General features: G+C 36.0%; 1 protein-coding gene across 3 annotated transcripts in view; it reads right to left on the reverse strand.

Moving 5' to 3' along the window:
• Positions 1-11,909: 11,909 nt before the first annotated feature.
• The window catches only part of LOC149821564 (uncharacterized), a 119,026-nt gene continuing 107,145 nt past the window's right edge, over positions 11,910-23,790 (reverse strand). For all 3 annotated transcript variants that reach the window (XM_089981573.1, XM_089981572.1, XM_089981574.1), the window contains 4 exons: positions 14,320-15,666; positions 13,342-13,899; positions 13,038-13,248; positions 11,910-12,711 (listed from right to left, as the gene is read on the reverse strand). In XM_089981573.1, coding sequence (XP_089837699.1) covers positions 12,152-12,711; positions 13,038-13,248; positions 13,342-13,899; positions 14,320-15,666 — 2,676 coding nt within the window. In that variant the 3' untranslated portion in view covers positions 11,910-12,151. The remainder of the gene's footprint in view (positions 12,712-13,037; positions 13,249-13,341; positions 13,900-14,319; positions 15,667-23,790) is intronic.

Below are 23,790 nucleotides of genomic sequence, written 5' to 3' on the forward strand. Positions count from 1 at the left end.
AGTCCTTTTCTTTTATCTTGATAGAAAAACATTGAAAAAGTATTAAAAAAAAGTATAAAAAAACACAAAAAAAGAGCAGCCGATTTAGGTTGATACATACTCCGAGCCTATGGCGAGGTGGGAGGCTCCCATCATGAGGCTACCTTAAGGGTAGAGGTTAGAATAGAAAAGTGTGTGATAAAAAAAGGTCAATACTTTCCTCTATACCTATGGCAAGGTGGCAAAGTTCAGTCATACGACTTTCAAAGACACATGTTGGATAGATAGGGGCATCCCTCCTAGATCATGAAGTTATGAGACCCATGGTAACCAGGCTTGAGGTCAAAAGATGACAAAAGTGAGGAATAACATTTTTCTCAAGCTAAAAACAAAGAGTCCAAGAGACTTACTTAGGGGCAAGAGGTGTACTTGAATGTATTTTCACCAAGCCTCAAGTCCTCCAGAGTTAAAGTTTTAGTACGTGGTTGAGCTTTTTGTAATGGTAATTTTTAAAACATATCTTTCAATAAAAGATTTAGAAAATTGTTAACAAAAAATATAAAAACTGACTTTTCACTTTCGTGGCGAGTACGAGTCGAATCCTCAGAGAACAAGATGATATTCTAATTAAATCTAAAAAATTTACTTTATTAATATAACAAATGTTTACAATAAAATCAAACAACTATAATTAAGTTACAAAATAAAAATTAATCAAGAAAATCCTAAATTAAGTTGCTCAAGCCTTCTCCAGATCACATGGGCATTTCTATCATTTCACCAATTCAGGTTTTCTCGTACTTGACGAAATTAACCTTTAATCTGTAGCTTGCTTGTTAACCTAAAACATATAAAATAACAAGTCAGTAAACAAAACTATGACAATTAATTCAAAAATTACCCTAAAACTAATTCTAAAAATACTCAAAAAACTAAATTATAACTAAAATAAAAATAAGTTAAATTATATATGTGAATTGACTAACTAATTTATATTAAATCTAATTAAGCTAACTGCTGTAACTAGACTAACTATTATGCAGAAAAATAAAAAGAATTACATAAAATTAATTAAGGAAATAATTGTTTTGCCCTCACTGAGGTGCAAAATTGAATTTCTGTCAGGTTTTAAAAAACAGACAGTGTGGAGTGGCAAATAAAGTCTAAAATTGATGAAAATTGCTCTATTCTATTCCTGACACATTCAAGAATCTGTTAGATTTTATAGAACTAAAAAGTTCATCTGAAAGCTCAGGATATAAGCGTTTCGAAAATGAACTTCTTTTGGAAATTAGCCTGTCTCGAAATTTAAAATCCCAAAAAACTTGTTTTTGAAAACACTTAAAACTGCAACCAAATCAGCTTCGATTGAATTGATTTTTAGTCTACTGATAGTTAGCATACGAATGAAGAGAATAGAATTAATTTTTCAGAAAAACTCAGAAAAATACACATAAAATAATGAATGCAATTTGCTGTAATTTTCGGTTTGAAAATTCAATGCACTATTCAAATAAAAGTATTCAATTTAAGAATTGTTAGCTTTAAACACATGCAATAGTAGACTTTACAGATCTAAGTACTTTTAAAGACAATAAATAAAACTAATTATACTATGAAAATTAAATCTAACAGGAATACCTAAGTTACTTGAAAGGAATAACAAGTTAATGCTAAAGCAATGCTTAAATATACATAATTAACTAAAGTAACTTAAACTAAGGCACAAATTCAAATTAGAATATCTACAATAAAGAAAACAACTAACCTAATGTACTTACTTGAAGTAAACTAGCTACTTAACTTGAAATGAAGAATGGAATTTAAAACTAATTTAACTTAAAGTTAAAAAAATAACTTAAACTTAACTAGGGTTAATTTACCTAATTAGGGCACAAGGGGGCAGGTTTGACTTGATTTGAAATTAGAGGCTCACGCTCCCTAGTGGACCCCACTAAGGTTAATCACTAATTAACAAAGATTGGACTTACCTAACTGGACACCCTACACGAATTTTGGCTAACTTATAAAATACAACAATAAATGAAATCAAATCAATTAGACTATGGAAATTTAAGAAAGCAATTCAAAATAAGAATCTAACCTAATGTAAAGTTGAAAACTAAATTAAAGACCCAAGGAAAGAATCACTTACCTAAATTGACAAAGACTCACAATCTGATAATTAAGATAATTTTTCAAAGTACACAATCAGCCTAAGGCTTAAAGAAAACAAAGAATGGACTTACCTAAAACACCTACACAATTTTGAACATCTAAGGCAAGGTCAACACATACTAAACAAATGAAATGCAAAGAATGCAATGCTAATCAGTGAATGCATGTAGTACTCTACATGCCTAATTCAGATGTTTCCTAAACTAAAAAATTGTATGCAATTAACTATACTAATCTATGCAATTAAATGCAGAAAGGCATTAATGCTAAGTGGTGAATTTTGGAATCAAGTGGGCCTTATACATTCTTACCTTAGGGAGCAAATGGAAAGTTTTAAAGTGAAACTCACCAGTCCCTATGGGCCCACACAATTTAGCCTTGACTTAAAAAAAAAACAATTTTCTCTCTTAAGGCAAGTGTAAACAATAATTGAGAAGGTGATTCAAAAACTGAATTACCTTACTTAATTAGCTTTTCAAAGAATCCTCCTAACTTGGCATCCTCAAAGAAGACCCAAGACTTGCCAATTTGGGGTCCACGAATTATGAAAACTTAAACTAATCTAAACTAATTACCCCTATACTAACCTAGCTAATGACTAACTAAATGCATGGACTAATTGGGAATGCAATAAAAAAATTCGTGAAATGCTATTATGGCTAAAATCAAAAAGTTAAATTAGCTAACTCAATTTTAGAACCTACGAAAACCGACATACATTGAATCTAGACTACTAAAATGCATTTCCTAACTTAACCTACACTTACTAAAATTGTTAGAAGCTTGCTGGACTGACAATGGTTGTCGTCCTCCTTGGAGAAGACGACAACCCCTAAACTCGATTTTTACAAGTAATAAAAAACCTAATTTCAATTAACAAGACAAAGCAACTCTCAAAAACCAATTTTTTAATTACACTAAAATACTAACTAAATTCGATCTTAGGGGTTTGAAAACATTATTTTTATCTACTGTAATCTGCCCAAAAAATCAGAACCTAAAATTTGTAAAACGCCAAAACCGACTAAGTTATACTTAGCCAATTTTTACAAATAGCCCAAGCACAAAACACAAACTAATTTAATACCCTAAACTAAAGTAAAACTCGATCTTAAAATTATAAAAACACTTAAATGGTAGACACTTGTTGTAAACGATTAGAAAATAAAAAAATAAATTCATGTATGAATTAACTCAGACGAGTTGACTCAATCTAGCCTAGAAGAAAGGGAAAGAAGAAGACCAACCTCTAGGGTGATCTGACGATTGAGGGGGGAGGAAGAGCGGTTGATGGAGATGGTTTGCACACCCAACACGTCCTTCCATGAGTTGCCTTCCTTCTTAGCGCTACTGCACCCACTTGGAAGCCGGTCTGAGAAGAGGGTTCGAAGAAGAGAGGAAGAGGGTCATATGGAGAGAGGGATGGCCAGCCACGTTGGTGAGAAAACACAACACATAGAGAATGACAAAAAACAAGGACTAAAATTAAGAAGAAGAGAAGACACATGCACGAAGGGGGGGGGGGGGGCATATGAGAGAGGGAGAGAGAAGAGAGAGAGAGAGAGAGAGAGAGGGTTGGGCATGTTTTTCCAAACTCCAAAAATGTCCACCCCTTATTTTCTACACTATTTATATGTCCTAAGTTATACCTAATTCTAAAAGCCACCTAATTCTAAAGTTAGTTCTAACTAAATGCAAATCTCATTGTTATTTACAAGTAGGTACCTAAGTTCATTACAAAAAGAGGGTTTTTGAAAAATATTTATAGAAACCTCTTTGAATCATGTGGGTCTATAGATTTATAGGGTTTGGGTCTAGTCTGAGATCCAAATTTGAGCTCTTGGGTCGAATCTGGATCCGTTCTGCCTTGAAAATTGATCTAAAACCTTAAAAATATATTATTTTTCTCATTTTAACTCTGATTCGAGTGAAATTCGAACTATGACCTCTTTGAACCTAAATACATCAATACATGGGTTCTAAACCTTAAAACACATAAAAAAATGCATGAATTTTATATAGAAATGATGTGCATTTCATGCATCATCAGTAGGAACCATCAGACGTAACATCAATGTTTTAAGACCTAATTTCCTATCCCTATAACTAGTCACTAAAAATCAAGGCTGAATTAGAGAAAAAAATTACAATAAAGTTGAGTGTTGTTATCTTTAACCAACCTGAGATGAGAAAAGTCTAAAGTGTAGGGATCTAAAATACACAAATCAACTTATTAGGAATGTTCTAGTTTTTTAAGAAATAACAAAAAATTGTGACCTTATATAATCAATCATTCATAGCTACCTTAGCCTACCCACTCTACTATAAATGCATGAGTCTCACTACTTATCATAAAAGTTTATTGCATCATAATGCATCAAACAGTTTAGCCATAGAGATCAAGTCTAAGAAGTACGCAGAATGTCATCTCTTTGGTGTTACCTGACCGAAGTATGCTTTACTTCTTTCACTAAGGGTAAAAAGCCTCATGTCTAAATTGATTATCTTATAAAGAGTATCCCTGCCTAAGGCCTTACTTAGGTAACTTTTCCCTATCCATGAACCCACAAGAGGTGTAAGACTTTTAATGTTTGCCTCCATAAATTTTCAAAAAAAAGCACTAAAAGGCATTAAAAATCAAAACGGGCCTAAAAGGCTTGAAAGAGAGCCACATTCCTCTTGTGCTACCTCTGCCTCAAGGCCAACATTTTCTCTCTACTATAAATTAAGTAATTTCTTAACTGGTCTGATATGGGATGGCAAAATGGACCATCATTTGCTATAGGATGATAGAATGTATCGACGTCCTTTAAGGGATAGCAAAAGGGAGAATCATCTGCTACATGATGGTAAAAGGGAGGGTTGTCCAATATGGGACGACACAACCACTTCGTCGTTCATTGCACCAAACATTGGATAAGTTATTTGCCTTATCATTATCTCTTCTCAACTGCCCTGCACATTTTTTAGGGTGAGAAAAAGCATTCATTTGAGAAGACTCTTTTTAATCAGTCTTATTCTCATTTGGGATAGGCTATAATCCATTGAGATTGGATCTGGATCTAAAAAGATCCCATGACCCATATCCCATTCTGATTCCTATAAATACAAGTTGATCCCTAGTACCCAGGCATATGAAAAATAGATACTAAATTGTTGGCTCTGCAAAACAAGCCTACTCAAACCTTGCTGGCATTTTGTCCCAAGGCCATTAAAGAACCATTGTACCTACGTGCAGGTGTTGATGGACAAAATGTGCATAAAAGCTAAGCAGACCCCCATGTTTGAAAAAAGTATTTTTCCAGATCGTCTACTCTTTCTTTTAATTTTTTTAATTCATTCAGTAGAGACTTATACACGATTTGATTTTATTTGCATACTTGAATCCATGATGGTGTACTTTGAGCTACGAATATCAAAAAACTTGTCTAGGTTTTACCGTTTCGTCAGGCGAAGGATGGTCGAGATCTGTAAACGGCATCCCCACATTTTCAAAATGGATTTTGCGAATTTAGGTGAGTTATTCTTCCCAACTCAAAATTTTAATCAACAATTGGGGTTAAGAGTAATGTTTTTTCAGTGTATTTGTTGTAGGTAGTTATGTTCATTGAATGCATAAAGTGCATATGGATGGTCTTTTTTCACGTGCTATTTTTATTAGATGAATGATATATTATGTGGTTGGTGTAGGCAATTAATATTTTAGTCTGAAATAGTTAGAGTACATTACTGTAGCATTGATAACCCTACTTGGCAATCTATAATCGTGTCAAAAACAATAGCTATAAAGAATTTATGGCTCTGATGTTTCATAAAGCGGGATATATGTGAAAGATTCAACGATCCTCTGATACCGTTTTTCTCTGAACCTAGATATCCAACATACATGGATGGTTGTCTAGGATGATGATGATGTGAAATCTATGTTATTTCGTGTTAACATTTACTTAGTTGCTCTCAAAGCTAAAGAAAAAGTGGATAATGTGCATCTATCTTAGCCAGCATCTATCGAGTTGAGTCATTTATCGACTATACAATTGTCTCAAACAGTAAACGACATTGATGTTGTACATGATCAAGGAATTATTGTAAATGATGTGGAACCACATAGAAAAATCAGTGCCAGTGATCTACATCGCAGTAATTTAAATAACATGTAGCCTTCTCAAGCATACGACAAAGCTAGCTAGTATAAGTTGTAATTTTGATGTAATTTATGATTGAGATGTAGGTGTGATCATGAATATGATATTTTGATGGTTAACTTGAATGTTGAAAATACAGAAATGTTGCATGCATGTAAGCAAATGAAGCGACAGATATGATGAATGTTGATTTAGTTTGTGCAATCAAACAGTCAATTAGCAATAGCAGCATTCATGTTGACAGTGAAAAATCAGATCATATCGATAATGATGAGTATACTATATCGATATGAGAGGACGAAGACAATGATGACATGGGATAAATAATGGTGTATCATACAAGTGCAGTGTATGTGTCAAATAAGTACAGTGTATGTGGTGAGGTTATGCCATACAAACACAATGTATGTGGTGAGGTTATAATATACAAGTGCAGTGTATGTGGTGAGGTTGGTCACAACAGGAGAAAGCATGAATAACAATATATTAGAGTACATACGCTTTGCAAAATATAGGATTTGTTGATCATTGTTTAATAAAATAATTTTATGTGTGTATATCTAGTATTTTTAATTAATTACTCCAATGTCTTATGCCTTCTATGTATATCTTAGGTAGTTCACGATGTATAGTTGTAGAGTTTGCCATGACAGAAAGAGAACTAAACTGCCTTGAGTTTTTTCAAGCAAAGAACAAATTATGGTGCATTAGATATAATCAATATTCCGAGTCATGTGTGTATATTTTTCATACTGTACATGTATGTGAATCCGATATAATTTATTTTGTTGTTAAAAACATGTTAATAAAGAAAAAAAATATGTACAATAGTACATAGACGAGCCAACAAAGTATGAATTTGGCAAAAAAACTCTATTGGCAAGTGACGTAAGTGTTAGGTTTGCACATTTGTTTGTTTGTTTTTTTGTTACATTTGCATGTAGACTTATTTGAATCTAGCATGAATATATCACAATGACTTTATATTATATAGCATCTAGTAAGATTCATAGATAGACTCCAAGCAACCCACAAGCATAACAGGGAAAGAAACAACTTGTCAAAGACCCTTTGCCTTACATCGTATTTCTCTATGAGTGTGAAAAGTGGTGTTTATATTGATTTTCTATTGAGTAATAAAAACTAACTAATAAACCTTGTTTATTCATAGCAAATGGTCATAACTAAAGGGCGGCAAAGTGGGGCAGTTGATTGCATGGAGAGCAAGGACTTATATCATTTTTTTAAATCTGACAAGGTATCACTTACACGAATTTGCATACTTATAAAACTTAAATTTCTACGTATACAATGACATTAAACTATATTTATATTGCAACTCTTGATTCCTTTCAACTAGGGCAACAGGCACTTGAGTTTTTAGAAAATAGACTTCAGGCTGTACAATTATGTGCAGTATATATATTAACAGATAATAACCTCAAACAAATAGTATGATAATATAACTTATTTAATAATGTACTCTTTTTGTTGTGTATGTTTGTTATATCGTTTTATTGCATATGTATTGCAAGTTTATTTTTTTAGCACAATTTGAGTTTGACTGTTATAAAGATTGAATGACAGACCATGGAGGGTATTCCTCAATAAGAGAATGAGTAATTACTTTGTATTTGTTTGTTCACTCAATTCGTATATGTACATGTTCTTAATTTGGTATATGATTGTTACATTTATGATTATGGTATATTTGTTCTACAGTATATATAATACTTGAATAGAAACTGATGATTGAACTTTACATAGGTATGTGTTGATATATCATGTTGTTTGATTTTTTGAGATGGTCACTATAGTTAGATGTTTGCTAATAACTTTTTTTTTATCAAGATGTTACAGATGTAAGGAATCGTATGATCAACTTCTATATGCATATGAAGAAAAAAGATTTAGAGGGTATGAAGGCTAATGAAAAGGCGAAAGTTAAGAAGACATCGATCAGTGAAGTGTTGGGTGTTGATGTCTCGATAGTTGAGCTATAGACAATTATGGGTTCATTATAAATTTATATTATAAATTTCAAACATTAAGGTTGTAAATGCACACACACATATGAGTTGTGGACACTATTGTTATTCTCTTGTTATTGTTTGTATTGTTTAGATTTGGTTTTTATGGTTTGTACATGCACACACATGTATGAATGAATATATATGCGAACATGAATGAATGAATATATTAGCATGTACACACATGTTTATTTTCAATAAATGAATGCTAATAAATTTATGCAAATATTTATTGGAATGACGAAGTTCGCATAATTTGTCAACTTTCTCAATTATTTTATGCAGACTTCTTTATCCTTGTAAATATTTGTCAATCTTATGCAAAAATTTACTGGAATAAGGAAGTTCACATAAAATAATTCTACAAATTGACAAATATTTAAGATAATGAGACAAATATTTGTAAACTTTTGCAATTATTTTATGCAAAATGTCAAGTTTCACAAATATTTTATACGAACTTCTTTATTCCGCATAAAATATTTACGATGATGAGACATGTCACATAAAATATTTACAAAAGTCAACAAATATGTGTCTCATCATCGCAAATATTCATCTATTTATGTAATTATTTTATATGGCTTCTTCAACATCGCAAAAATGCCCAATCTTTATAAATATTTTATGTGAACTTCCGCCTGTAAATATTCATTATTTTTCATAGTTATTTTATGCGAGCATCCTAATTCCAATAAAAATTCACTCATACATATAAATTCATACAAATGACATTATATGCAATATCAATGGGTTAAATGTTTTCTTCACACAAATTTACAAAACAAACACATGAAGTCATTGTTGTAGATGTTGTCAATGGTGCAATCATATCTCCTCGATGACCTTATTTGCATTCTCGAAAAGGTCAATTTGACTCTGTATCATATCCTTCAATATGTGGTTTTCTTCAAGTGCAAGAGTCAACTCTGATTCTTATCCACTTAACATTTTTTTTCGCTTCATCCCATCTTTCTCTTCCTCTTGAAAGGCCCTCTTTATAGATGGAGAACATGCAACCTGTTAGGCCATTACAAAATTGTTATTGGTGGCATATACTATGGATGACAAGTCGATGTCTTCACATCCTTTACGTCAGCCTTCAATTTTGGACAAGAATATCGTGATGTAATCCTTCACTCGGTCCTTTATGGAAAGCATCAAGGATTTGCTAACTGCACAAGGGCGACTGGGTAGTTACGAAATCAATTGGTTGTGAATCTTGCAATCAAAATTAATTTTTCTAGAATCAGTCAAATTAATTATTGAATTGCACATACAAATATGTATTTTTACATGTTTCACACATACATGACAAATTAATCAATTGCATCCATGGACAGTAGTAACATTCAACTAATCAATGGTTGAATGTTTATATATATATATATATATATATATATATATATATATATATATATATATATGACAATTTAATCTTTAGATGATTCTGAGATGAGAAACAACCTCAGTTCAAGCCAATGGATCACCCTTCCCTTCTTTAGATGATTCTGAGATGAGAAACAAGAATGCACCCATAAACTGACCAAACTTTTTTACATGTCCTGCCTTAGATATGGGCTACTTTGAAATTTTTGGTTGTTGTTTTTGTTGCTTGTTGTTTGAGCGCAACTTTCTGTGTTTATTGAGGGTGCATTTTTATGAAAAATATCGGACACCCATATTTTTAGCTTTAGATGTGGCTCCCTCTTTATCCACTTGTGAATAGTAAGTTGTGCTTGCAAATAATCAGGATGATCCAGTTTGTAATTCTTTGTTATTGTGCTCTATTACTAAAAAATGATATGGGTATGGACCCCTTCGACACAATTTTCTCAATGGTCATATTGTATTAAACAAATTCAAAATTTTCTACAATAACAAGACAAAAAATATTGAAAAAGCATTACAAAAAACAAATAATCTATTTGTGAGGATGAGTAAGTCCCCTAATCAAAAAATATTCTAACAACATGCTTATAATACAAGCTAAGCAACATATAAAATAAACAAAAAACCGAAGGTAAGCATGTTGAGGATCATTGGTCGAGGAACATTGTTTAATTCAGCATTTAATGATGTCGTTAAAGATGTGCTAACTGAAAAAATGTTGTCGAGAGTTCAACCATGATGAAGTCCGCTTATGAATAGTTGCCAAAAATAGTTGTCAGAACAAGTCATTGAAGGGAAACAGGTTGGGGACCACAAAGAACCGTAGTTTATGTGAAAATAACCCTAGGGGTGCAGACAACGAGTTTATATATGATTTGTGAACTCTGTAAAAGTAAGAAATATCACATATATGTCATAGATTTGCAAATATTTAAGTAGGATATTTGCGATGTCGCAACGTTCAATTTAAGTTTAAGTAGAGGTTCACATATATACTTATGTGAATTCATGAAGTATATGCAAATAAGTAGAATATTTGCGATGTTTTGAGTTTCTATTTAACCTAATTTTCACAAATATATTTATGTGAATTCGTGAAGTATATACGAATAAGTAGTATATTTGTTATTTTAGTGGTTTCAATATAATTGGATGTGCACAAATAAATTTTTGCGAGTTGTGAAGTCCTCATAAGAAAATGTGTGATTCTGGATTTAAGTGAGAATTTGCACTAGCCAACGAGCGGTACAAATTTTTCGCAAAAACCCATCAATTCGCAATTATGAAGGGTAAAAAAGTCCTAACAAAGTTATGCATTTACAATTTTAGACATCGAAAGAATAGTAGAAATTGTAAAATTTTTAAGAAAATGTGTAAAATTAATCATATACTATGATCATTTTTAGGTTTTCTGTCGTTAAAAATATGCTTTCAGTGTTTATGGTTTGAGGCTACCTGCTGTTGACAAGTTTACCTTGATGCATCACAGAGATGGGGCCAATTGACACCATAATCACCTTATGGAATTCGAGTATAAGTTGCTTATTTTTAACTAACATCATAGGATATCAATCATTTGTCTGCCGATACTTGTCCTGTCAAACTTATGGTCCTTGGTTTGCCCAAGCATGTCACCGTCCGGCCTAGGGGGCGTGTCTAACTTGGTTCAGAAAATTGTGTCAGCAGAGGTGATTACCAACGGATGCTCCGCTTGTCAGGTAGGAGCAGCTAGGGAACGTCACCTTCTGTTGGGACGTTCCAAGTTCGAATCCCAATGGTGTCATTGTATAACTGGTAAGGGTCTGTCTGCCCCAGCCTACCTTAAAAAAAACGGTCAAACGAGTCAATGTGAATCTAAAGGGTAAAGGCGGCTGATGGAGACTACCCCAACATCATTTTAACCTGAGACCCATTGGCTAAGTTGCTCAACCCTAGGGACCTAGGAAGGAAAACTGCGGCTATTCGGAAAGCAATTACGGTGTTCTCTAGAAATGAATAAAGGTACCTTCAATATTGAGAGAACTTCAGAACTACTGCTTTCCAGGCACTGTATAACGCTAGAAATCAAGTGATCACGCCTCGATTTTGGGTGTGCCACATAGTTCGGTTCATAAACTTACAATCATGTGTACAATGCATGCACGCATGCAAAGTCGACAAAAAACAGCTGCAGTTGGAAATACTATTTTGTAACCTAAAAAAATGATTTTCCATTCACTTCAAGATATTTCATAAATCTGAATTTACAACCGGTGGACTCCCCAGAACCGGACCAAAATTGCACTGTGCATACTGGGAAAAGGGTGTTACATATAACACATTACACTATGTACAGTGCCATGATCCTTCTTGCAGCCTTCCACTTCCCCTCAGCCTTTCGATTGCAAGAAGCGATCATACAATTCCTAAGACTACAGCAGCCAGAAACTAGTCATCATCAGATAGGTATACCACAGTCGCATCTACTGTTGGTGCTGTGCATACCCCGTTAGAATTAGAAGTTATAAGAGGTTCACCTGTCAATCTATTACTGAAAGCATCAGGCTCAAGTAGAGATGGTAACTCCGATATCCTGTTCCATGTGATGCCTGGGGCTTGGGTCGCACCAGGTGCCACAGGTTGCCGGCTACTGGCATCAAAAAGCAGTCCAACACCAGAGGCAGCATATCCTGTTAGTGCTCGAGGAGCTGTAAAAGCCACTGGGCATCTAGGAGGCACCTCCACCTGCTGGGATGTTCTTGGCACAGGAATAGGGTTTGTAATGGATTGCTGAGATGACAGACCAGTTGAGGTGGGTGCAGACACCGCTGTTGCAGGCCTCCTCATGTTCAGATTTAACCATGGTGCCTGAGGATCACCAGTATTTGGAGGGAGGGGGCTAAAATAGGGTCCAACATGGTCGCCAGAGGTCACCTTAGGGCGGTGAGCTACAGAGCCCTGTGGAGTAGTTCCAGGTTGCTGGAACAGTGCATGTGTGGAGGAAATGCCTGCGGCAAAAACAACATTCTCAGAGCTTTGATCACATCCACAGAGCATATAAAGCGTTAAAAAATGAAAAGATGGATTTTCATGCGACTGACAAGCACAGACTGCATTACTGGTAAATGATTTTGTTCCAACAAATCTATGCTTGCATGAGAAGCAGGCACAAGGATACACCCACAGATATGCATACAAAGAAACATAGATACCTACAAGACATGAAAATCCACCAACGTTTTTGACAATAACTGCAAACTAATTAGATCTTACATGAATGCAAACATAAAGAAACATAGGGATGCACGTGAAATATTAAGCTGTTAACAAGCACCTGTCTGCGCAGTTGGCTGCAATGTCCTCGGATCAACCAATTGAAGCTTGAAAGTTTCTGCAAGGAAGCGGTTAAGTGTAACCTTGTTTATGTTGGCCTCCAGTGTCTTTTTAGTCGGCAAATATCTTGCATCTGCATCCTGGAGCAGCATTGCATACTTTCTTTTGACCTCCTCAATCTCTTTATCACGTCGAGCAGTGAGATGAAGTTTCTGATGAAATATCACAACGATAAATTAATTCACAAGCAATATAATTTTAAGAAGACTGAGAGAAAAGGGAAGAATTTAACCAAGGCTACAAACCTCTTCTTCATGCAACTTGCTGGTTTGCTCATCTTCTTTGTGCATTCTAAGTATCTCATTGTACAGCGGGTCTGGGTAATTCATGAGGGGAATATGGACATTCAGAGCAGCAGTCTGAGGGTTTTGCAGACCAGACTCGGCACGAATGGTTCTATGCCTCAGATTTGCTGGAGGAGCTCGTTCGCTGATGTCGAACGAGGGTAGCAGCTGCGCCTGTGTAGCAGCCTCTGAGAGAGGAAGACACTGAACAACCTGCTCAGCTGATGAGGGAAAGGCATCAAGTGATTCCTGTACAGAAACGCTATCCCGAGGAAGAGAATCCAACCCAGCAACTCCATGGTCGTGTACTCTTGCTGTTTCTGCAGATGCAGACCTTTCATTAGGAACTGCAGAGGATACATGAACAACCTGCTCAGCTGATGAGGGGAAGGCATCAGATGGTTGCTGTACTGAATTGGTTGCCTGAGGAACAGAATCCAATCCAGCAACTCCATGATTATGTTCTCTTGCTGCTGCTGCTGCAGATGCAGACCTTTCATCAGGATCCACAAGGGATTCCTGAACATAGCAATTCAACCACCAGTATAAAATCAGTGTTCAAAGAAATAGGATATACGCCAAACATGTTCAACCAACATCCAAGTCATTGAAGTAATGGACTCGATTCTGGGCAATGTGACATGACATCAAGACATAATGTAATTCAAAAGGTCCAGATTAAAATCTTGTTAGACAACTTGAACTGAGGATGACTAGAGTCAGATATCCATGCATTCACATGAAGTAATAAGGTCAGGCAACTTAAATAGTTGAAACCAACACAAAGTAGCATTCAAATCACGCAGGATCATTAATGCATCGCTCTGATGGCTTAAAATCAACAATCCTAGAGTTTGTTTTGAAAATGGCAAGCAAAAGAATTTAAAAAATTTAGGAAACAAAAAGTATTCACATATATAGACTAAGCATCCAACTCACCTGCTCATGGTTAAGCTCTGAGCAAAATCTATCAGCAATTTGAGAACTTGAACTACTTTGCTGCAAAGAAGGATCATCTGTTTCATTGTGCTCTTCAACACCAGGATGTGTCTCTGCACGCAAGGTCATATTCAAAACATTTGGCTCCAAATCCATGGCAGTGACACCATTGGGCTCTGCAAGCATATTAGACTCTACAGGCATCATGACTGCATCTGCCTGCTTGTTCTGCTCGATTGATGGGGGTGTATTTGCAAACCCAAGATCCGGTATCCTTTCAACTGCTGCAGAATCTATTGAAGCATTCATGGAACAATTATCTGACGAAGTTTCAAGATAAGAAGACCTTCCACTGTCCACTTCCAACTGAGGTGGTGGTGTTTGAGCATGTTCTAACCTATTTGACAGTGGCATGGAGATAACACCTTGGTTTCCAGAATCTTTTTGAGGCATATTTTGAGATGCTTCATCAGCTAATTTTTGAGGTTCAGTCAGCAGTAATTCTTTCTGGAAATGTATATCTGGCAGAGGAAGTGCAAAATATGGTTCCACCGACCTTCCAGCCTTCGCCTCCCCCAGCCAATGAGAATAAGTTTGATCCTCCCTTTTCCTTAGTTCCAGTTTTCTATCCAAAAGAACCTTCTGACACATCTTCATTTGTTCACTGAGGCTACTCCTCCTACCTGCAACATCTTGGAGTAGAATTTTCAGCTTCTCTGCTCTCATGGACAAATCATACTCATACTCCTTCAAAATATGAGAACGTTTCATCTCATAATCCATAGTCATCTTTGTTGCTTCCATTTCCTTGAATTTCAGAAAATCAGAAAATTCCTCGTTGTGTTTCTCAAGAATGTATTTCACTCTTTTATTCTTCACAGAATTGAGCTTATTGATTAAACTAGCAGTTTCAACAGTTGCTTTGTTCTGACCAGTTCCAGCCTCGTGGTAAACAATAGAGTGGTTAACATCTGTACCAACTTGTTCACTTGTAGGAGCTTGCCCTTTATCCAGGACATCTGTGCTCTCAGAATATTGCATGCTTTTTGAATCACATCTTGTCTCTCCTACCAGTTCTTGAGGTTTTTCATGAGCCATGCTGTTGCCATGAACACCACCATGGTCATCTTTGCTATTTTGCTCAACAGAAGTTGACTCGCTGAAATCTACCAGTGCAACTGCTCTGCACGAAATCTCCTCCTTCAGATGTGGACGAAGTAATTTTAATTTCTTGTAGACAGACTTAACTTCCTCTTTCTTGCATGTGAACTGAAATTGCTGTTTTGCAAGCATAGTGGATGCTTCATGGTCAACATCATGCTTCAACATGGAAGCAGCTGTCCAGCACTGCAAATAAAAGGAGACAACAACACAAAAGGATCATTAGATGACAACTAACAACTTTGATACTTCAAAGAAAATTGCACAGAAATCATTTTTTGTCATGCACTTTATTCTGCATAAACATTCCCCCATCAAACCTAATCACTTGTTTGTAAATGCTGCTTTGCAGACAATGGATGCTTCATGATGGACATCACGCTTCCAACATGGAAGCAGCTGTCTAGCACTGCAATTGCCACATGAAGATGAACTTCTGCTATTCAAGAATACTTCCAAAGGACTTAGGAGAACAAATAAAGGGAGGGGATCATTGGAAGACAACTTTGACACTTAAAGGAAAAAAATGCATGTCAGTTTTTGCCATGCACTTTATTCTGTATGAACTTTTCCCATCAAAACTAATACTTGTTTGGATAAGAAATAACAAACATTAGTTGGTCGACTCACTGATGTCAGCAATACTGGACCTATTAATACAAATCATGCAACCTCAAAGTTGTGTGACTTGAAGTTTTTCACAGACTTCTAACCTATCTTTGATAAGGAATGACTGGAACATCATTGAAAATCCTGTAAGGAAATACAAGTGCCAAAAACAATGTCACAAAGTGACTACAAGAAGGCACAATCATATAAGCACAATGTCTCTAATGGACACGATACAATATGCCACAAAGGGCAAACACAAAAAAACATACACAAGAGAGAAGAGAACTTGAAATAATATTCGAGCCTTTATTGAAATGCTTGAAAAAGCATTGAGAATAATAGGGGAGAAGCCCCCTTTATATACACCACAAGAGAGGAGAGTCCCAACGACTCTTAAGGGATCCCCTTTTTACCCATTTAATAAACCAAAAAGAAAAGAAAAGAAATATATAAAAATACAAACATGTCCCTAATGAACATGAATATTTACAAAATGATGAAAAGACCAAATTGCCCCTGGTGGGCATTATAAAGGATATATATATAACATCCATATACTTTAACAAATCCTACTACAGTGAACTGAAGAAAACAAAAATATTGCAGAGTTGTTGCAGGAAATATGGGAACTGGATCTTAAGAAGCACGATGGCATAGATTAAACCCAGAGTTGGAACAAATAAAAAGGCAAACCTCAATCTTAAATTGCATGTAAACAATAAAAAGTAAAAAAGCTTCCTGCTAGAAAGGTTTTTAAGCAAAACCACCTATGAAGATAGAAAATTGCCGATAAAACATTATTGAATGGATATCCCAAAAGATACGATAGTATGTCATGGAATAGACAGATCTAGTGCAATAATCGTACAGTGACATGGCTCAAAGTATCAATCCACGTGGACTATAATGGTCAAAAAATGCAGCTTTCCAAAAATCACATCTGAAGATGAAAAGTTCAATCAAAAGTAAAAAATAGTCATTGGAGTAGGAAATATTAAGAAGCAGAATGTCATAGTCCAAATTTTACAATGAATCTAGTGCCATGGCCAAAGTCTCAAACCAATGTACACTATGATGGTCAAAGGTGCAGCTCGCCAACAGGATTTTTAAGCAAAAATCACCTACAGGGATGAAAAGCGTTAACAGGCTGCATCAACACTGCTAACAACCACACAATGAATGAGCAAGAGGGAAAAACCATCTCATACTTTATGAACTTGTCACAAACTGCAATATATGCCTTGGTGTGCCGCTTATGGGCAACAGAACACTTAGAGAATATGACCACTTATGGGTCAACACATGAAAACACAAGAATAAGCCACTAAGGGCTGAGAATCACACATAAAAATAATAAATATTATTGGGGAATAATCCCTTGAAGAAGCAATACAAATGAGAGGGGGCTGACCCCATTATAAACAAGAGAGAGCTCCTAAAGAGCTGTTGAGACCTACCCAACGGCCAAAAATCTAGCCGTTGGCTAGGGTCCAATGACTGTTAATTACCAAAAAGCCCATGAAGGCTGCGAATTATTACATAAAAAAAAAGAATAAAATAAAAACAATAAAATAAAAATATTAAATACTTATTTCTGCTGTACACGAGAAAAGACCAAAATATCCCTGAACTACGAATGTACAAAAATATACAGAAATGCATATGTAAACACATATACATATATGTTTACATTTAACACTCTCCCTCAAACTTATGGGGGGATCACCAAAAGTTTGTCCAATAGGAAATGAAACTTTGGGGAAGGTAAGGGTTTTGCGAAGAAGTCTGCAAGTTGATACTCTGAAGTCACATACGGCATTGAAATAGTCTTCTTCAAAAATTCTTCACGAACATAATAACAGTCTATGTCAATATGTTTAGTAAGCTCATGAAAAGTATGATTTCCAGCAACATAGATAGCACTTTTGTTATCACAATATAGTTTTGATGCTATGTCACATGGGTGCGGGTGCGGGGGTGCAGCAGGGGCAAAATGTAATATATATATAGTGTATATATGTATGAATGTATGAATGTATGGTAGCTGTTAAGGTCCATGTGTAATGCGCGTAAAAAATAAAAAATAAAACATGTCAGACACGTGTCGGGGTTTGGTCCGCTGTGTCGGGCCCGGATCTGGGTCCGAACCGGACCCGAGCCTAACCCGAACCCGGGTTCTCGAAGCCTCGAGAACCTGCGTCTTTTAAAAGACGCAGGTGTCTCGGGCGAGGGGCAAAAACCCTCACCCCTTCTCTCTCCTCGCCTGTTCTCCTCTCGCTCCTCCCTGCGGCCACCGAGCGTCGGCGACTCGCCGCCGGCCACCTGTTCGCCTCCTCTCTCAGTCCGGCAGACCCCCCCTCTCCGTCCCCTGTGTCGCAGGACGTCGGCGATCGAAGCCGACGACAACCTCCAAGCTCCGATGATCCCCCACCTTCGTCGCCTGTGTCCCTCGTCGTTGCCGACCTCCGAGCCTCTTCGCCTCCCCCTCTCTGAGTTCGGCAGACCTCCCGACGGCCACCTGCGACATCAGCGGCGACCTCCTGACTGGCGATCGACTGCGCTAGAACCCCGACGCCGGGAAAGTCGGCGCCCCTTCCACTGAGCCTCTCTCCCTGTTACATCAGCGGTCTCGTTTCTTCCGGCCACCTGACGTTTACAGCTGCCGGCGACAACACCGTCGCTGTCCCCTCTCTGCTATGGTTGTCGTGGTTCCCGATGATCGCCGCCGTCAGCGAGCAACCCCGACGGCCCCGTTGTTGCGGCCTTTCGAGGTGAAAAACCCTCCCCTCCTTTTCTTCTCCTTTGTGAGGAGTTGGTCGACAGGGGGCTGAGCAACCCAAATTTTTTTTATTAAATTCCGCAGCCCATTTCATAGGGCAAATTTTTTTTTTAAAAAAAATCCAAAAAAAAATGACCCTGGGTGCGGTCAACGCACCCAGGGTCTTGTTGACCGCACCCGGTGCCGCACCCGCATCCGCGTCGAGTCGCGGTTACTCCCATATCCCTAAGAAGACGCTTCAACCATACAATTTCAGTCGTGGTGGTTGTCATAGTTCTATATTCAACTTTTGTGGAGGATAGAAATATTTTCCGTTGTTTTTTGCATTTCCATGACACGAGAATCTCTTACAAAAACACAGAAACAAGTAGTTGAGCGTTTGCCAATTGAGTCTCTTCTCCAATCAGAGTCGGAATAAGCTATTAAATTAAGTGGAGAAGGCGAAGATAAAAATAATACTTTATAAGCAGAGTTTTTCAAATATCTAATAATACGCATCACAACACTCATGTGCACAGAAGTAGGAGAGTGCTGAAATAGACTGGTCGTGTAAACTTCATGCGCTATGTCTGGTCAGGTAAGGTAATAGTCAAGCATGTCAATGCTCAAATCATTTGTCGATATGAAGTAGGATCTTTCAGAGGTTCTCCATTATTAATTTTCATCTTTGCATTTATCACTTCAAGAGTGCCTACTCTTTTGTCATCAGTAATTCTGGACCTATCAATAATTTCTATTGCAAATTTGGATTTAGACAACAGATATCCTCTAAGAGAATATGCAACCTCAAAAACTAAGAAGAATCTAAAAAAACCAAGGTCAGTCATTTCAAAAACTAACTTTGCTTAAGAATAAATTTAATTTGATCTACTCCCTGTTTATCTGCTCCAGTAATAATCATATCATCAACATAAGTACCAAAATAACAATACATGCCGCAGAATTCTTAACAAACAAAGCAGTGTCAATATAACAAGAAGTATATCCAAGTTTAAGCATAACATAACTAAAATGATCATACCAACCTCTTGGAGCTTGTTTAAGACCATACAAAGATTTTCTAAGGCGTAAAACTTTTTCTTAAGAACATTATATTCAGGGGGTGGATCCATATATACTACTTCTTTTAAATCACTATTTAAAAATGCATTTTTAACATGAATTTGATAGATTAGTCACTTCTTAATAGAGGCTATGACTATGAGAACTCTAATAGTAGTCATATGTACTACAGGAGCAAATGTCTCATCATAGTTGATACTATATTCTTGACCATATCTTTTAACGACTAACCTAGCTTTATGTCTCTCTAGAGATCCATCACTTGTAGTTTAAACTTTAAAAACTCACCCACATCCTATTGATTTCTTGTTGGTTGGTATATTAGGCAATTCCCAATTTTGAGATTTTTCTAAAGCTCTAATTTTTCAGTCATTGCACTTTACCACTCTATGGCACAAATCTATCTGAAACTCTATGTGGTCTTTCTGAGTGCCTAATTCTTGTGTTTTGTTGTTCTTTTATGCTTGAATATTTTTCAAAAGCTCTTAGTTGTTCATTATCTTGTCCTCTTTAATATTGAATGACATTTGGATAATCATGAGACTCAGGAGCTTGATATTTATTACAAGTTATCTCATTAATGCCTTCATCTAGTGGGGATATTTCCAAAAACTTGTATTCACTTTCATCTTTGGATGAGATAGTGTCAAAGCCATTTTCTTGTTCTAGAAATGTGATGTTCCTAGAAATATAAAGTTAGTTATTTTTCTTTTTGGCTTTCTCCATATCCTAGAAAAATACATGGGATTGCTTTAGGAGACAATTTATCATTCTTATGGGTGAGAACAAAGCATCTACACCCGAAGATCCTTAGTCTAAGATAATTGGGAGAGCCATTATAAATTTTTTCATATGGTGAAAGATTTTCATATGATGATTGGAGGAAAAGGATTCATGTGGAAGACCCAGAATGATTTTCTTTTTTGGTTCATATTGCCGACCCCAATTGTTTTGGGATGGAGGCGTAGTTATTGTTGTTTGTTGTTGTAGCCTATTTATAAGATATACGGAGATGAGAGTTGTTTCAGCCCAAAATATTTGGGAACACTTTTAGATATGAGAAGATTTCTGGTGGTTTCTATTATGTGTCGATGCTTTCTTTCAACCAAACCATTTTTTGTGGCGTATTAGCAAATGACCTTTGATGAAGTATTTCATTTTCTTCTAGATACTATTGAAAGTCATTAGACATGTATTCACCCTTTGAGTCAGAACAAAAAATAGATATATTAGACTTTAAAATATGTCACTAACCTATGAAAATTTTTAAAATTTTCAAATACTTCATGTTTATGTTTGAAAAAATATATCCAAGTATAGCAGGAGTAATCATCGACAAAAATAACATAATAAGTGTATCCTCCTTTGGAGTCAACAGGGGCAGGACCCCAAACATCAGAATGAATTAATTCAAGTGGTTTAGTAGCAAAAAAGACCTCCAATTAATTCAACTTTATCCAATTTTTGAACATTAACACAAAAAAGCTTAGTAGAAATTTTCAATTGATCCATATAGTACAATTCTCCTTGTCTATGCCCTTTCCTAATCTGCATCCAGAACTGGAGATCTTGTATTAAGCATTGCTTAAAAGTGAAGGAGACTCTACATCCATGATCAGTGATTTAAGAAACAAAAAGTAAATTTAAATTTAGTTTTGAAACAAATCTTATTTGAGGAGTACTAAAACTATAATATTTTTCAAAATTTTCAATTCCATTAATATCAAGAGAGGTTTCATTGGCAATACACACATTTCTTTTACTAATAGAACTTCTACAATTTGAAAGTATAGATTTATCATGTCATATGAAATGATTCACCTGAGTTTAAAAGCCAAGAAGGCATATCTGGAGGAGAAGAAGAGGAGACGACGGCATCGGTCACGGGTTTTCCTTTGAGTAGAGGTTGCAGAGCCTCCACGACTTGAGAAAGAGACATATTCGAAATTGATTTATTTGAAGAATCTTGGTCAACTTGTGAAGTACCAACTGAAGTAACCTTTTTTTCATCTTTGTTCTTGAATTCCGAACAAAATGGTTTAATGTCTCGATTCCCCACAGTTATGGCAAAAAATACCTCATCTTTTCCTTCCATCGCCTTTTCCTTTATACACACGATTCTTTCCATAGTTATTGTTCTTATAAGAGTGTGGGGGTGTATATGCATGAGCATTGGCACCGGGTTGTGAAATGGTCAACACATTGTCCTTGGCTTCTTTTGCTTCATTTTGAGACCTTAATTTAGTCTCTTCCATGCATATTTGAGTTAAAACCTCTTTAATAATAGGAAGTTCATCTTGTCTTCTATGTATGATGTTGCTTCCCATTTGCTCAAACTCGGGTCGCAACCCTCTCATAAATTAGAAGAATTGATCATTGTTTATTTGCTTCTTTCTAATTCAAGCACCATTCAGAGTTTCCCAAACAAGCTCTAACTTAGCCATTTAATCCCATAACTTTTTTATAGAGCAAAAGTATTCTCTAATACTCAAGTCTCCTTGTTCACAATTGTGAATCTTGTCTTGAAGCTCCCATCAAAATGTAATATCACAATGAGTATAAATTTGTTTAATGAAGAGTCATGCTTTAATGGCTCTTTCAAACTCTAAAATTGTTTCACATGAATCTTCATTCATACTTCTCATAAATAATGAAAGTATCATGGCATGGGCAATTTTCCATTCCTTCAAAGCCTTCTTATAACCTATAAGAGCTATTTCCCTTTCTTCTCCCGTAAGAACTTTCTCTCTAATAGTTTCATCATTTTCTTTAATAGATTTTGTAAAAGTTGTGGTCCTATTCCAGAACCATCAACATACTCCCACAATCCATTACCAATAAGGATTCTTTTGATGGCGATAGCCCATAAATTGTAGTTCTTTCCATCAAATTTTATTGGAACTACTCTCACCACTTTTTTTTCGGCCATAGAGCTAAATACCACAAAGCAAGAGAGAAGAAAAAGAGAGAAATAAATACTTGAGCAGATTTTCAACTGTTTTTGAAGCACCAATGTCTTGTTGAGATTAAGAGGTTTTAAGTTTAAGTTTTTTTAAACTAGAGGTTATTTGATATTTAGTGTTTAATGAGGGACTTGTGTGTAATTTTTTACTTTGGCCTCTCTCTATTTAACATAGAGATTAGCCCTAATCTAATTAACAAGTTTTCTCATTTTCACTGCCATCTCTCTCTCTCTCTGCCTCAGCTTCTGTGGTAGTTTTCAGAACTTCTACATGGTATCAGAGCGGTAGATCTCGGGAGCGTGATCGATCTACACCAACAAAAGGCAAAAAAAAAAAGGGTTGGAAACATGTGTGCACATTTAATTTTTTCTTTGCTTATATCTGATAACAAATCTGGTGTCTGACTAAGGTCACAACACAGATCTGTCATCAGATCTAAGGGACACGATGACTGCGTGTCATCAAGATCGGGATATGGCAGTCTTTTAATGGTGCGCAGAAGAAACGAAAGTTTTTTTTTGGCTGTCATGATTTATATGTCTGGGAGCAGCTGTCGTGATTTCCTGCTTTTTGGCTGTCGTGATTTATGTGTCTGGGAGCAGCTGTCGTGATTTCTATTTTTTGTGTGCTCGTATTATCTTTGGTCGTGAATCTGGATGCCGAGTTCGACGTGGTACTGTTCTTCTCAGATCTCATTTGGTCGTTCGAGTAGAATATGAATAGCAACAGTCGTGATTCCTGCTTTTTCATGTTTTTTTAGCAGCCGTAACATGTGTGTCGTGAAAGCAACATGTTAATATTATTTTCTTTGTCGTGGAAGCAGCAGGCGTGATTCCCTGCTTTGTGGAAAAATATTTTCTGTTTGTGGGAAGCTTTTATCTACTGTCGTGGGAT

Source organism: Nuphar pumila, chromosome 11 (assembly GCF_984573655.1).
Source record: "Nuphar pumila chromosome 11, dmNupPumi1.hap1.1, whole genome shotgun sequence".
Lineage (NCBI taxonomy): Eukaryota > Viridiplantae > Streptophyta > Magnoliopsida > Nymphaeales > Nymphaeaceae > Nuphar > Nuphar pumila.